Genomic DNA, 16880 nt, shown 5'->3' on the forward strand with positions numbered 1-16880 from the left:
CTGTACCTTTAAGACTTGATTACCTGTAAAGACTCGCATTCCAACCATTATTTTGTAAATTGAGTTTGTGTCTTTATATGCCCTGTTTGTGAACAGAAATCCCACTCACCTGATGAAGGAGCAGCGCTCTGAAAGCTGGTGGATTTTGCTACCAAATAAACCTGTTGGACTTTAACCTGGTGTTGTGAGACTTCTTACTGTATCTGGCACATGGCATTGGAATTATTGTCCTGGCTGATACAATGAATCCTATTACTTCTTCTGTGTTAGAATATAGAGACTGAACACTGTGCAGAACCATGAGTGAAAAAAATCCACTCTGAACCAAAGTGAGTACACGATTCAGTTAAGTACCTCAACTAAAATTGTACTTCAAGCAGAAATTGATACAATGGTTCTTCATACCTTTCAATCATAGGGTTTAAGTTATTTTTTTGATGTGCTGAAGAAATAAATACTTTAATTGAGAGAATTGTGCATTGACACCAGTACCAGTCGGATTCTTATTAAATAGTTATTATTTAAAGCTACTAATCCCAACAGTATGTTTAACTTCAGTATTCAGTTCCATTTGTTACTTCTCAGATAATGAAACAGTCTGTGCCCACATGCAGGGAAACTTGGACAATGTGCAGGTTTGGGCTTAAGAGTGAAAAGTAACATTCATGACTCACCAAGTGCCAGGCGATGATCATCTCCAAGAGGAGGATTCTTAACCACCTTCCCTTAACAAAACCTTTGACAAGTTCCCCAGTACCAACATCTTGGGAGTCATAATTGACCAGGAACTTAACTGGACCAGTCACAACAATACTGTGGCTGTAAGACCAGGCGACTCTCCTCTTGACTCTTCAAAGCCTTTCCATCAAGCACAAGTCAGGAATGTGGTGGAATACTCTTTACTTGCTAAGATGAATGCAGCTCCAACAATATTCAAGAAGTTCAGCACCATCCAAGATAAAGCAGCTCACTTAATTGGCACCCTATCAACAACCATAAACATTCACCTCCTTCATCACTCATGTACCGTGCTTGCAGATTGCACTGTAGCAACCCACCAAGGCTACTTTAACAGTTCCCAAATCTGTGACTTCTACCAATTAGAAGAGCAATAGGTGCATGTTGACAGTACCATCTGCAATTTCACCTTCATGTCACACATCATCATGATTTTTAAATATATTTATTCATCATCGCCGAGTCAAAATCCTGGAACTCCTTATCCAAAGGTACTGTGGGAAGACATTCACCACACAATCTTCAAGAAGTCAGCTCATCATCACCTTCTCAAGGGCAATAATTGCTGACATTGCCCAAATCCCATGAAGAATAAAAGTAGCTGACTCCAAAGGAACAGAGGTAAAGGTTATTTTATCTATAATTCATTGCTATTTATACATTATTTGGCAGGACAACTACCATCATCTTGACTGAACAGTGCTTTCACTGATCCTTTGGAGAATGCAGAGATAACACTGTTTTATGTGAGCATATTCTAGAACTATATGAATGCAAAGTACAATCCCAGAACTATGGAAAGAAGAATTAAAGGAAAAAAAAAGGTAAAAATATAATTTTTAAAAATGAGCACGCACATAATACAAATAGAAAAATATCACTTGAGAATTTAAAAGTAAATATAAATATCTGTAGGTATCTAAATCTCCCCTGTGAATAGTTTAACAAAATAAGTTGAGTTATTTTAAATCATCAGGTGAAGTTCTTCCTACGAACAAATTGTAATCGACCGTTAGGATTTGTTAAAGAAACCCCTGTGCATAAATCCTGAGAGCTCAAATATTTGTTAATAATGTTGGAAGATTATAGAAAAGTGAGAAAAGGCATATTTTCAAAGATAGCTTTCCATTTAAGAGAAAAATATTCACATCTCACAAAGCTATTAGCGACTGTCAATCAAACTACATTCGAGAAAGTCCGATTGCCTTTTGTATCTTATGGAATTGTGCAGTGTCATATGCAGGTAACTTGAGGTATTTCTTCCTCTTGATCCAACTGCCCATCATCCAAGTCTCTGAAAATATCATCAGTGAGAGACGCTCCAGAAATGTCTCCGTATTGATGGGACGGCTCTTTGATCCAGAAATTTATTTCTGAAGTAGTACAAGAATCCTCAGGACACTCAGTTTCTGGAGGCTTGGTTTTATTGGTGGTCACACCCACATTTCTGTTCCAGTTTTTGCTTTTATCTTTGGCTTTTGCTTGCTGAGTAGACTTTTTCTGTAAATAAGGATCAATAAAGTGGTTTGCAGAAATGAAAAGAATACTGAAGAAAATGATCTATTGTGGATAATTAAACCAAATGAGACTGAATTCTCACACAAATTTTGGGGAAATCACAGAACTGACCTTTAATGATGAATTTTCAACCTAAACATTTTAAGCAGTTTATCTCCTCATCCACTGCTAATATTTCTTTTCCATGCCTCCTAACATGCAGTTTCCCATTCAGAAGGGTGGACAGGCGATCTGTTCCCAAGCTTCTGCCATTAAACTTGCTCTGATTGTCAGTAAGTGCATATGGGTGGAATCTATATTACCATTTAACAGGGAGTTGAAACAGAAGAATATTACAGGGTATAAGTGAAGGGATTTAGAATAGAATTACATAGCGAGAGAAGATCGGTATCTGAACTGTAGGCTTTTGAGTTCTGTGTCTGCTTTGAGAAATGGTATAAAATGTCAGATTGACCAAACCTTGCCATTATAGCTTTAAAAGATATTTAAAAGGTAATTAAGATGAATCAGGAATGACACCCAGCCTACGAAGTATATAATGCAGAGAAACAGCTCTGTTTGGGAGAAAGAAAGTGCATTTGCAGGGAGTCATTCCTGTTCCTATTTTGTTCATCTTTGCACTTAAAGACACTACTACCTTAGGTGAATACACTTTACTTGTTTAAAACATTCAGCTTTAATCTATTTATCTACTTGACCACTGGGTCCTAGGATCCTAGGTGATAGATCTGCTGCTTAACTGGCCTTGCAAAATTCCACATGACGATATGGAGGTGTGTACACCTTCTGGGCCCTCAATGTTGAGCAGAGTGAGAAAAGTGTCCAAAAGAACAATGGGCAGGGATTATGGTGCTTTGTTTTGTTGGAGTTGCCCAAAGGGCAAACTTTGACTGAGAACCATGCATGCAATTGATTATCAGACATTAATGGAGGAAATCCTGACCTCCACTGGAGTGGCTCCCACAGTTACAGTTATAAGTTTTAAGCTTGGGTTTATGAGGTGGAGAAACAGCTGAGAGTACAGATTTAGGACTTTATACACCTGGCCTGGCAATGGTTACAGCCCAAGACAATTAAGTAAGTGTAGATTGTGGGGCTGGACTAATTCATCTGAGCTCTACCCCAAACATCAGGAGGTGGTTCAGACAAGGAAAGCTGATGGACTTTCAGGAGTTGGTGGCTGTAGTAGAATGACATCTAGCAGTGGAGGAACTGGCTCATAATTCAATAAGATCAGTGTTGATATGATTTTGATCTCCATCTTCTGTCTACACCCACCCCCCAATAACCTCCTTCTGTAATGTAGGGATTCTATGGGGCGGTACCATAGACATAGGCAGAGGAGCAGAATTAAGCCACTCGGCCCATCGAGTCTGCTCCACCAATCAATCATGACTGATATTTTTCTCATCCCCATTCTCCTGCCTTTTCCCCATAACCCCTGATCCCCTTATCAATCAATAATCTATCTCTGTCTTAAAGACACAATGACCTGGCCTCCACAGCCTTCTGCAGCAGAGTTCCACAGATTTACCACTCTCAGGCTGAAAAAATTCCTTCTCATCTCTGTTTTAAAGGATCGTCCCTTTAGTCTGAGGTTGTGCCCTCTGGTTCTAGTTTTTCCTACGAGTGGAAACATCCTCTCCACATCCACTCTATCCAGGCCTCGCAGTATCCTTAAGTTTCAATAAGATCCCCCCCTCATCCTTCTAAACCCCACGAGTACAGACCCAGAGTTCTCAACCGTTCCTCATACGACAAGCTCTTCATTCCAGGGATCATTCTTGTGAACCTCCTCTGGACCCTTTCCAAGGCCAGCACATCCTTCCTTAGATACGGGGCCCAAAACAGCTCACAATACTCCAAATGGGGTCTGACCAGAGCCTTATACAGCCTCAGAAGTACATCCCTGCTCTTGTATTCTAGCCCTGTCGACATGAATGCTAACATTGCCTTTGCCTTCCTAACTGCTGACTGAACCTGCACATTAACCTTAGGAGAATCTTGAACAAGGAGTTTCAGGTCTCTTTGTGCTTCTGATTTTCTAAGCATTTCCCCATTTAGAAAATAGTCTATGACTCCATACTTCCTTCCAAAGTGCATAACCTCACATTTTTCCACACTGTATTCCATCTGCCACTTCTTTGCCCACTCTTCAACCTGTCCAAGTGCTTCTGCATCATCCCTGCTTCCTCAATACTACCTGTCCCTCTACATATCTTGTACCATCTGCAAACTTAGCAACAGTGCCTTCAGTTCCTTCTTCCAAATCATTAATGTATATTGTGAAAAGTTGTGGTCCCAGCACCGACCCCTGAGGCACACCGCTAGTCACCGGTTGCCATCCTGAAAAACCCCCCTTTTACCCCCACTCTCTGCCTTCTGCCAGTCAGCCAATTCTCTATCCATGCCAGGATCTTATCCTTAACACGATGGGCTCTTAACTTATTTAACAGTCTCCTATGCGGCACCTTGTCAAAGGCCTTCTGGAAATCTAAATAAATCATGTCCACTGGTTCTCTTTTATCTAACTTCCTTGTTACCTCCTCAAAGACTTCTAACAGATTTGTCAGACATGACCTCCCTTGACAAAGCCTTGCTGACTCAGTCCTATTTTATCATGCACTTCCAAATATTCTGCGATCTCATCATTAATAATGGACTCTAAAATCTTGCCAATAACCAAAGTCAGGCGAACCGGCCTATAATTTCCCATCTGCTGCTTCCCTCCCTTCTTAAACAGCGGTGTTACATTAGTTACTTTCCAGTCCTCTGGGACCTCCTTGCCTCCAGTGATTCCTGAAAGATCACCAGCAATGCCTCCACAATTTCCTCAGCTATCTCTTTTAGAACCCTGGGGTGTAGTCCATCTGGTCCAGGTGATTTAGCCACCTTCAGACATTTCAGTTTCGCCAGAACTTCTCCTTAGTGATGGCCACTGCACTCACCTGTGCCCCCGATTCTCCTGGAGCTCTGGCATCCCACTGGTGTCTTCCACCGTGAAAACTGATGCAAAGTAACTATTCGGTTCCTCTGCCATTTCTTTGTTTCCTATTACTTCTCCAGCCTCATTTTCCAGTGGTCCAAAGTCTATTTTTGCCTCTCTCTTATCTTTTATATATTGAAAAAAACTCTTCCTATCTTCTTTTATATTACTAGCTATCTCATCTTCTCCCCTTTATTGTTTTTTTAGGTGTCCTCCGCTCACTTTTAAAGGCTTCCCAATCCTCTGGTTTCTTACTAATCCTTGACACTTTGTATGCTTTGTCTTTTGCTTTTATGCAATCCTTGATTTCCCTCATCAGCCATGGATACCTCATCTTCCCCGTAGCATGTTTCCACAGTGGGACAGTGGTTAGCACTGCTGCCTCACAGCTCCAGGGACCTGGGTTCAATTCCTGGCTTGGGTCACTGTCTGCATGGAGTTTGCACATTTTCCCGTGGCTGTGTGGGTTTCCTCCGGGTGCTCCGGTTTCCTCCCACCGTCCAAAGATGTGCGAGTTAGGTTGATTGGCCATGCTAAATTGCCCTTAGTGTCCCGGGATGTGTAGGTTAGAGGCTCTGTCAGGGAAATAAAATTTCACAGGCTAACAATCGTCAGAGAATTTTTTTCCCTCCTCCCTTGTAAAAGGGAGACCTCTTAGTTTTAAACTGTGTCTCCTCGTGCTAGAATAGACTCCACTCTATAAGTGCTCCAGCAAAGTAGAATTCCTACATGACTGCCTCAGTGTGTGCATGCGTGGGGGATGGGTGGTGAACAGGCTAAAACAATGTCTATACTTTTCCTTTCTCTAGAATATACATCAATGCCAGACTGAAATCCCATGGAATTGCATCCAATATCTCATTTACTGTTTTGATTTCAAGTCTCCATCTTCTACCCTCAATTAATTCTAATATGATGCATCCCACTAGTTATTATCCTATTCTAGTCACGAGTCCCTGAGAAATCTTGCAGTCCCATAAAATATTCTCATATCATATCTTTAAAACAGAAATCATACATTTCTATTTGATTCTAAGCATTAACATGTTTTGATTGCTTGTTCTTTAAGTTCGATTACATCATTTTTTAAAAACCACACTTTTCACATCTCAGAACTGTCCCAATTCAACCAGCAGTGTTGTTGGGCTGGGAGATTTCTATTAATTCTTCTCTTCTTCAAAATAAATTTTGGGGACAGTCTTACCTTCTCGTCCCACTGGTTAATGAGTGGGGTGAGCCAGTAAGGACATGAGAGAGGCGTAAAATTGGGTTTGCGCCGGATTTCTCGCCCCTCGTGATCTTACAGGGCCCGGATTTCCTGTGAGATCGGCCTCGCACCCTCTGATTATAATATTTAAATCCACTTAAATGTGGATTTAATATACTGATCCCGCCTGTTCAATATCCTGATTCCATCTCAATGTTCCCTCAAAGTTCATGTATCCCGCTGGATTATTTCTCTTCATCTCTACCTGTAGTAATCTGCCCATTTGTTAGGAACAGCAGGCTTTCCCATTGGGCCCTTCTAATATCTGAAACCATTTTCAATCTTCCCATGTTCAGAATCTGTACTGCAGTGTGTTCTGTATGTGGAATCACTTCCCCTAACGGTTTGTCACTTTAACCACCCATGCTGCACAATCCAAAGATTGAATACATCTGGTTAATCCCGCAGCCCTGTTGATTGTTTGTTAAAGTAATAAGCTCCAGGTCACTTATGATCCCCATGTTTTCGGGTCCCTGCGCCGCCCCCCCCCCCCCCCCCCCCCCCCCTCCCCCACACACATTTCACTAGATTTCAATTTGGGTTGACTATTGGCTAGAGAGTCTATAAATGAATTCTCCTTGTTGAAACTACTGCAAATCTTGTTCCACTTGCAATCACCTGCAAAGCAAAACATAAAAGATCCATTCTGCTTGGGCCACAATGGGTTAATTCATCTGGACATATCTTGCAATTCAAAAATTTAAAGTCTGTAACTCCGAATTCTTGCAAAACTCTAAATAAATCTTCAGCTGTGATCAGATAAGATCAGCTAGTTTGAAAGAGGTGGAGTAAAAATTCTCAGATGGACATCATATATTGGACAAATATTGACTGGAAAAGCTATAGTTCGAGTACTTTGGAGGGGTCAGTTTTTGTCCAATGCGTGCAGGAAGGCTTCCTGACACAGTATGTAGATAGACCAACAAGAGGCGAGGCCACATTGGATTTGGTACTGGGTAATGAACCAGGCCAGGTGTTAGATTTGGAGGTAGGTGAGCACTTTGGTGACAGTGACCACAATTCGATTATGTTTACCTTAGCAATGGAAAGGGATAGGTATATACCAAAGGGCAAGAGTTATAGTGGGGGAAAGGAAATTATGATGCGATTAGGCGAGATTTAGCTGGCAAAGGTTGGGGAAGGAAACTGCAGGGGATGGGCACAATTGAAATGTGGAACTTGTTCAAGGAACAGCTACTACGCGTCCTTGATAAATATGTACCTGTCAGGCAGGGAGGAAGCAGACGTGTGAGGGAACCGTGGTTTACGAAGGAGGTTGAATCTCTTGTGAAGAGGAAGAAGGAGACTTATGTTAAGATGAGACGTGAAGGCTCAGTTAGGGCACTTGAGAGTTACAAGTTAGCCAGGAAGGACCTAAAGAGAGAGTTAGGAAGAGCCAGGAGGGGACATGAGAAGTCTTTGGCAGGTAGGATCAAGGAAAACCCTAAAGTTTTCTATAGGTATGTCAGGAGTAAAAGAATGACTAGGGTAAGATTAGGGCCAGTCAAGGACAGGAGTGGGAAGTTGTGCGTGGAGTCTGAAGAGATAGGAGAGGCACTAAATGAATATTTTTCGTCGGTATTCACACAGGAGAGGGACAGTGTTGTCGAGGGGAGTACTGAGATGCAGGCTGTTAGACTGGACGGGATTGAGGTTCATAAGGAGGAGGTGTTAGCAATTCTGGAACGGGTAAAAATAGATAAGTCCCCTGGGCCGGATGGGATTTATCCTAGAATTCTCTGGGAGGCTAGAGAGGAGATTGCAGAGCCTTTGGCTTTGATCTTTGTGTCGTCATTGTCTACAGGAACAGTGCCAGAAGACTGGTTGTTCCCTTGTTCAAGAAGGGGAGTAGGGACAACCCTGGTAATTATAGACCGGTGAGCCTTACTTCTGTTGTGGGCAAAGTTTTGGAAAGGATTATAAGAGATAGGATTTATAATCACCTAGAAAGGAATAATTTGATTAGGGATAGTCAGCACGGTTTTGTAAAGGGTAGGCCGTGCCTCACAAACCTTATTGAGTTCTTTGAGAAGGTGACCAAAGAGATGGATGATGGTAAAGCGGTTGATGTGGTGTATATGGATTTCAGCAAAGCATTTGATAAGCTTCCCCATGGTAAGCTTTTGCAGAAAATACAGACACATGGGATTGAGGGTGATTTAGTGGTTTGGATCAGGAATTGGCAAGCTGTAAGAAAACAGAGGGTGGTGGTTGATGGGAAATATTCATCCTGGAGTTCAGTTACTAGTGGTGTACCGCAAGGATCTGTTTTGGGGCCGCTGCTGTTTGTCATTTTTATTAATGACCTGGATGAGGGCGTAGAAGGATGGATTAGTAAATTTGCGGATGACACGAAAGTCGGTGGAGTTGTAGACAGTGCGGAGGGAAGTGGCAGGTTACAGAGGGACATAGATAAGCTGCAGAGCTGGGCTGAGAGGTGGCAAATGGAGTTTAATGCAGAAAAGTGTAAGGTGATTCACTTTGGAAGGAGTAACAGGAATACAGAGTACTGGGCTAATGGTAAGATACTTGGTAGTGTGGATGAACAGAGGGATCTGGGTGTCCATGTGCATAGATCCCTGAAAGTTGGCACCCAGGTTGATAGGGTTGTTAAGAAGGCGTACGGTGTGTTAGCTTTTATTGGTAGAGGGATTGAGTTTCGGAGCCAGGAGGTCATGCTGCAACTGTACAAAACTCTGGTGCGGCCACATTTGGAGTATTGTGTACAGTTCTGGTCGCCGTATTATAGGAAAGATGTGGAAGTGTTGGAAAGGGTGCAGAGGAGATTTACCAGGATGTTGCCTGGTATGGTGGGAAAATCGTATGAGGAAAGGCTGAGGGGCTTGAGGTTGTTTTTGTTAGAGAGAAGAAGGTTAAGAGGTGACTTAATAGAGGGTTACAAGATGATCAGAGGATTAGATAGGGTGGATAGTGAGAGCCTTTTTCCTCGGATGGTGATGGCTAACACGAGGGGACATAGCTTTAAATTGAGGGGTGAGAGATATAGGACAGATGTTAGAGGTAGGTTCTTTACTCAGAGAGTAGTAAGGGCGTGGAATGCCCTGCCTGCAGCAGTAGTGGACTCATCAACATTAAGAGCATTCAAATGGTTATTGGATAAACATATGGACGATATTGGAATAGTGTAGATTAGAGGGGCTTTAGATCAGTTTCACTGGTCGGCGCAACATCGAGGGCCGAAGGGCCTGTACTGCACTGTAATGTTCTATGTTCTATCATTACATCACCACCCTTCTTTTGTTTTAATTGAACCAGAACATGGTCATTTTTAATTCAACAATCTCTCCTTCAAACATTTTCCCCAGTATCCAATCTCATTCCAAATTATGTCAGGAATAACTCTTTAAACCTGATGACATTTTCACCCATGATCAATCCAACACAGGATTGGTCATAATAATTTAAAATATCCCAAATTAAAACGATCTCATTCTCACATGTATGAATTTGCATCTGGATTAAAATTCCCAAATGTTTGTCAAAATATCCTGGAATCATGATTCTGGCCAGTAAACATGATTCCAGATTCATAACTTGAAAAAGAAGACTTTATTAATGACACTTCCCTTTTATTAGCTGTTTGACTTAAATCACAATATCAGAAAAAAGACATTAAAATTTGAAGCATACAACACACAAATATCATCCATCACAAACAGAGAAACATAGCAAGGGCCTTAAAACAACAACCCCCAAAATGAATTTCATTGGTGTTCTAGTAGCTCTGTTTTTAAACTTACAATGCCTATAATTAAAGTTAGGATAAATAAACTTTGACAAACGTAGCCCATAACGATTCTCACAACTTGTAAATTTCAAGCAGTTAATTTTCAGCGCTCTCTCGCAGCTATAATGTCTTAAAGGCATGACAAGCTCACATTCCCTTGCTTAAAAGACACAAGATCCTCCATCATTATAACTGAACTTTTTAATTCCATTTAAACCAATTTCTAGGGGCTGATTTAATAATCCCAAACACATGATCACCTACTAAATGTCTGTTCTTTATCTGGGGATGATGTCATAACACAATAAAATGTCCACATTTAACCGATGTTGTTGCGTTTCCGTAAATCAACAATTAAACCTTATTAAAAGAACATGGATGCACATATTATCATAGGCACACAAATCTCCAGGCAATTGAAAAGCTAATCAAATGGTCTGTGGATATGGTTAACTTTGCTGGAGAATCTAAAGGGGTTGGGAGTGGGTGGAGAGAACGTGACACACAATTGCAACATTTCACGTAACTTAAAAAACATCTCCAACCACAAAACTCAATTTTAAATTTTGAGAAGTTCACCTTGGATCGCTGTCAAACTACCTCTGACCCTGACAACGTGACAGAAACTGCTTGCATCAGATGAATTATAATTCCCCTTCCAAACGAATTCTACAAATTCTGTTCCTATGACTAACTGAGACCAGAGAGCTGAATGCAAGAATTGTTTAACACAAAGCTGTGTTTCACTTACAACCTAAGTTTTTAAAAATTAATTTTGTTAGGGCTGAGTACCTCCTGAAAGAACATTTGTCTCTCTGTGATATTAAAAGGCACTGTTACGATGCTCCTTATCTGGCTCTCGTTGTGCTGTGCTTTCACTACTTGGATAAGGGGCCATGAATGCCACAGGACAAGTTTAAGGCTTGTTGCTGTTGCAAACTATTTAGTCTGTTGCAAATAAATTATGACAATGGCTGCATCTGTCCTGTCACTTGCTTGATCCTCCCACCAGTTTTTCCTGTGCAGTAGAGGGTCGGAAGGAATCCATCCTTGTTTTTGTATTTTCTCAATTAGCTTGTAATATTTTCGGGCTATGTGGAGGAACATTCTGCCTTTTGACGCCATGGCTTGCGATTTCTCTGACTGCTTTCATGCCACGGTACTCTGACCGCTCTCGGCTCGAGGGACAACTCTACAATTTAGAATCATAGAATCCTACAGTGCAGAAGGAGGCCATTCGGCCCATTGAGTCTGCATCAACCACAATCCCACCCAGGCCTAGACCTCTGACAATTTAGGAACTTCATTTCCCCCTTCTCACCCACGGTATGCAGACTGCTCTCAGCTCGCCTGCAGTTCACTGACCGCTTTCAGGGAAACTTCACAACTCAGGTACTTTGTTTGCCACTTACCCCCTTCGTCTGGTCCACTTGTGGTTTGGATCAGTTCTTTGAAATGGGCTGCTGATTTAGTCAGTCAGGGGTATAATTAAAGATAATGGCTGGAATTCTCCCAAAAGTGTCGAATTTGTGTGAAAACTGGAGTAACTCACGCTGGCTTTTTCAGTCGGATTTTCAAAATGAACCTCCCACACTCTGTACACTGCAAAGTGCACCAGCTTGATACACTCCAGAATTCAGGGGCAGAGCCTATCACCGGCTGGCAACATGGCGCGGAGCAGGCCACTGCGCATACGCCAATCTGTCAGTGCCAAGATCCGTGCATGCACAGTGGCCCTACACTGCCAGTCCTTCACTCCCCCCCACAGCCTGACCATGTCCAGCCTCGCCTCCACCCCCCAGGAAGCCTTGATTCCACCCCCCTCGATGACATTCCCAACTCCGCCCCCCCCCGCAACCACCCAGATGGCCAACCCCGATCGCTGGCCTCTCTCTCTTCCCCATCGACCCCTATGCAGAGTGGCAGCAGGACTTCAACCCCCACAGATTGCCCCACCAGGCCCTGTCCCATTAGAGCCCGCCTCCTTGGTGCTGCCCGATGGGCAGTGACAAGGTGCCCCCTGTGCACTGGCACTGTGCCCCTTGGGCAGTGCCAGGGGGCACAGGCTGGCACTGCCAAAGTGCCAATGTCTACATGATGCCACTTCCCACTGCCTGACAGTCTGGGGGAGACCAATTGCCCTTCCTTCACTCCAGCAGGGTTGGGCCACTAGCTCCCTGAAAGTGAACCCTCTGGTGCAGCGGTGTCGAGAGATGCTAGCAGGCCTAGAGATTTCAGTCCCAGGCCTGCTAATCATATTTAAAATATATGGTCATGTGTATTACCGTAATTTATGTGCCTCACTGCCAATTTTCGGCATGGATGTGATGCCACCGGAAATCTGGTGATGGGAGACGCTAGTGGGCCTGGGCGCCCAGCGTCGATCCTGGTGCATTGGGCGCCGCTGGAATCTCCCGGCCTGCTGCACTGAAACTTAGTGCAGCGGGATGGAAGAATCGCCCTTGATATTCACCAAACTATAGTCCTGCCACCGTGTTGGGGTTACCAATTTGTTACGGTTGTTTACTGAGAAGACAATAGCAGCCCAACTATCCCTGACTCTCGTCCCCACTGAGTGACCAGATGAAGCTTTTAAATCGGTCTTTATTCCAAGCTGTAGCATGGGAGCTCGTCATCTACCATGTGGCTTGCCAGCTTCCAGAAAATAGGAATATAGTGGCAATTATACCTTCAAGCTCAACTACAAGCAATTAACATACATTAATCCAAAGTGTACATTTGTTTAAAGATTATCTGTATCCATTCACAATTAACAATTCTGATTATTTCATTATGTCAGGTGAATATACTCAACAAAGAACAAAGAACAATACAGCACAGGAACAGGCCCTTCGGCCCTCCAAGCCCATGCCACTCCCTGGTCCAAACTAGACCATTCTTTTGTATCCCTCCATTCCCACTCTGTTCATATGGCTGTCTAGATAAGTCTTAAACGTTCCCAGTGTGTCCGCCTCCACCACCTTGCCCAGCAACACATTCCAGGCCCCCACGACCCTCTGTGTGAAATATGTCCTTCTGATATCTGTGTTAAACCTCCCCCCCTTCACCTTGAACCTATGACCCCTCGTGAATGTCACCACCGACCTGGGGAAAAGCTTCACCCTATCTATGCCTTTCATAATTTTATACACCTCCATTAAGTCTCCCCTCATCCTCCGTCTTTCCAGGGAGAACAACCCCAGTTTACCCAATCTCTCCTCATAACTAAGCCCCTCCATACCAGGCAACATCCTGGTAAACCTCCTCTGTACTCTCTCCAAAGCCTCCACGTCCTTCTGGTAGTGTGGCGACCAGAACTGGACGCAGTATTCCAAATGCGGCCGAACCAACGTTCTATACATCTGCAACATCAGACCCCAACTTTTATACTCTATGCCCCGTCCTATAAAGGCAAGCATGCCATATGCCTTCTTCACCACCTTCTCCACCTGTGACGTCACCTTCAAGGATCTGTGGACAAGTTACAACCTGAATATGCTTGTCTAATTATAATGATTAATTACTAACAAGGTATGCTTATATGGCTAGTTTTAGATTATTTCACAAGAGGAAACATCCTCTCCATATCCATCCTGTCAAGACTCCTCAGGATCTGATATGTTTCAATCAAGTTGCCTCTTATTCTTCTAAACTCCAGCAGGTACAAGCCGAGCCTGTCCAACCGTTCATCATAAGTCAACCCACCCATTCCTGGTATTTGTCTGGTAAACCTTTTCAGAATTGCTTTCAACACATTTACATCCTTCCTTAAATAAGATGAGCAATACATGCACGCTACATGCACAGGGCGGCACGGTAGCACAGTGGTTAGCACCGCTGCTTCACAGCTCCAGGGACCTGGGTTCGATTCCCGGCTTGGGTCACTGTCTGTGTGGAGTTGGCACATTCTCTGCGTGGGTTTCCTCCGGGTGCTCCGGTTTCCTCCCACAGTCCAAAGATGTGCGGGTTAGGTTGATTGGCCATGCTAAAATTGCCCCTTAGTGTCCTTAGATGCGTAGGTTAGAGGGATTAGCGGGTAAATATGTAGGGATAAGGGAGTAGGCCTGGGTGGGTTTGTGGTCGGTGCAGACTTGATGGGCCAAATGGCCTCTTTCTGCACTGTAGGGTTTCTATGTTTCTATGTTACTCCTGATGTGGTCCTACCAGTGCCCTGTACAACAGAAGCATTATTTCCTTACTTTTGTATTCATTTCCCTTGCAATAAACAATAACATTCTATTAGCTTTCCTAATTACTTGCTTTACCTGCATAACCTTTTGTGATTCACTAGGACACTCAGATCCCTCTGTACTTTAGAGCTCTGCAATCTCTCACCTTTTGGATAAGATGTTTTTTATTCTTCCTGGAAAATTTCACATTTTCCCACATTATACTCCATTTGCCAGATCTTTGCACACTCACTAAATGTATCTGCCCTCTTCAAACTTAGGGGGCAATTCTCCTAATTTTTAGCGCGGCAGGCCGGGAGAATCGCGTGTCAGCTGATTCGTGGGATTCGCGCATGTGTTCCTGCTGCATGAGCATCTCCCAGCGGGGGATATCTGGCGGCGTCTGATTCGCGCTGGAAACCAGCGGGAACACCTGGTAAGTTATTTTAATCTAATGTAATTTATATGTGATTAGTGGGCCTGGCACTGAATTACCAAGCCCGCTAGCATCTCCCACCCCACCAGGAGCATTTCACTCCTGTGGGTTCAGGCTCGCTCCCACTTTTGGGGAACTAGCAGGACGACCCCGCTGGAGTGAAGGGGGGAAATCGGGACCCTCCAGGGGGTGGGCAGCGGGAGGGTGGTGCCCCCTGGGCATGGGCCCCCTGGCATCACCCAAGGGACAAAGGCCCATGCCCAGGGGGCACCTGGCACTGCCAATCAGGCATGGAGCAGTGCCAAGGGGACAGGACCTATGGGGGCTGGGCGTCCCACTGCTACTCTGCCATTGCAATCAATGGGGGCTGGAGAGAGGCCAGCGATCGTGCAGGGGGGTGGTTGGGAGAGGAAGTTTGGGACTGGCCCGCGAATAGATGTGACGGCCGCGATTGGTCCGCGGGGGGGGGGGGGGGGGGGGGGGGGGGGATGTTGGGGGGCAGCACTCTGGGGGTCCCAGGCTGGCCAGCAATCGAGCTAGCCAGCGATCGGGAGGATGATAATTCGGGGCCACTGTGCATGCGCAGAGGCCCTGAACTGTCAGTCTTCTGGGCAGGAATAGGCCTCGCCCCCTGAAATCTAATGATAATCACACTGGTGGCCTCTGCATTGCACAGACTGTGGGAGATTCTAATACCTTCAGGTGCTCCGGTTTCTTCCCACAGTCCAAATATGTGTGGGTTAGGTAGATTAGCCATGCTAAATTGCCCATTAGTGTCGGGGGACTAGCTAGGGTAAATGTATGGGTTTATGGGGATAGGGCCTGGGTGGGATTGTGGTCGGTGCAGACTTGATGGGCTGGATAGACTCCTTCTGCATTGTAGGATTCTATGATTATCTTCATCACTGTCCACCGCTGGTCACAGGCCTCCAGCTTGAACAACAAACCTCTACAACCACTATCTGTCCTCTGTCATCAAGTCAATTTTGTATCCAATTGGCTACCTCACTCTGGGTCCCGTGAGATTTAACCTTATGCAACAACCTACCATGCGGTATCTTGTCAAAGGTACCTTGCTAAAGTCCATGAAGACATCAACTGCACTGCCCTCATCTATCTTCTTGGTTATCCCTTCAAAAAACTCAATGAAAATCATGAGACATGATTTTCCACTCACAAAGCCATGCTGATGGTTCCTAATCAGTCATTTCCTCTCTAAATGCCTGTAGATGCTGTCTCTCAGAATACCTTCTAACAACTTACCCTATGCACATATATACCCAGCTCCTTCTGTACCTGCATCCCCCTTTATTTTATCTTCTCTTTCTTGTTCTTCCTACCGAAATGAATCACTTCACATTTCTCTGCTTTAAACTTCATTGGGCGGCATGGTGGCACAGTGGTTAACACTGCTGACTCACACTGCCAGGAACCTGGGTTCAATTCTGGCCTTGGGTTACTGTCTGTGTGGAGTTTGCACATTCTCCCCGTGTCTGCGTGGGTTTCTTCCGGGTGCATCCTGTTTTCTCCCACACTCCAAAGATGTGTGGGTTAGGTTGATTGGCCGTACTAAATTGCCACTTAGTGTCAGGGGATTAGCATGGGGTTACGGGGATAGGGCCAGCATAGGATTGTTGTTGGTGCAATTTCGAAGGCCAAATGGCCTCCTTCTGCACTGTAGGGATTCTATGATTCATCTGCCACCTGTCTACCCATTCCACTAACTTGTCTATTTACTTTCTACATTGTCCTGTTCATAGCTCACAATGCTTTCATTTTTTGTATCTTAATCTAGCCTTACATCTAAACAAAATTTCTCACTATTTAAAACTTTCATAAACTCAAGCCATTCCATAGTCATCTACTGCCAATGAAATGCCATTTAAGTGTAGTCACTGCTCTAATATGGGAAAATACAGCGACCAATCTGTGCACAGCAAGATTCCACAAACAACATTGAGATAGATAAGTAAATCATCTGCTTTTGTGTTCTGAGTTAAATATTAGCCTTGGTATCA

At 44.0% G+C, this 16880-nt stretch overlaps 1 protein-coding gene across 1 annotated transcript in view; it reads right to left on the minus strand.

Annotated features, from left to right (window-relative positions):
* Positions 1-320: 320 nt before the first annotated feature.
* Positions 321-16880, minus strand: part of rftn2 (raftlin family member 2) — a 131178-nt gene continuing 114618 nt past the window's right edge. The window contains exon 9 of the mRNA XM_078229231.1: positions 321-2238. Coding sequence (XP_078085357.1) covers positions 1972-2238 — 267 coding nt within the window. The 3' untranslated portion in view covers positions 321-1971. The remainder of the gene's footprint in view (positions 2239-16880) is intronic.

This window comes from Mustelus asterias, chromosome 14 (genome assembly GCF_964213995.1).
Source record: "Mustelus asterias chromosome 14, sMusAst1.hap1.1, whole genome shotgun sequence".
Classification (NCBI taxonomy): Eukaryota; Metazoa; Chordata; class Chondrichthyes; order Carcharhiniformes; family Triakidae; genus Mustelus; species Mustelus asterias.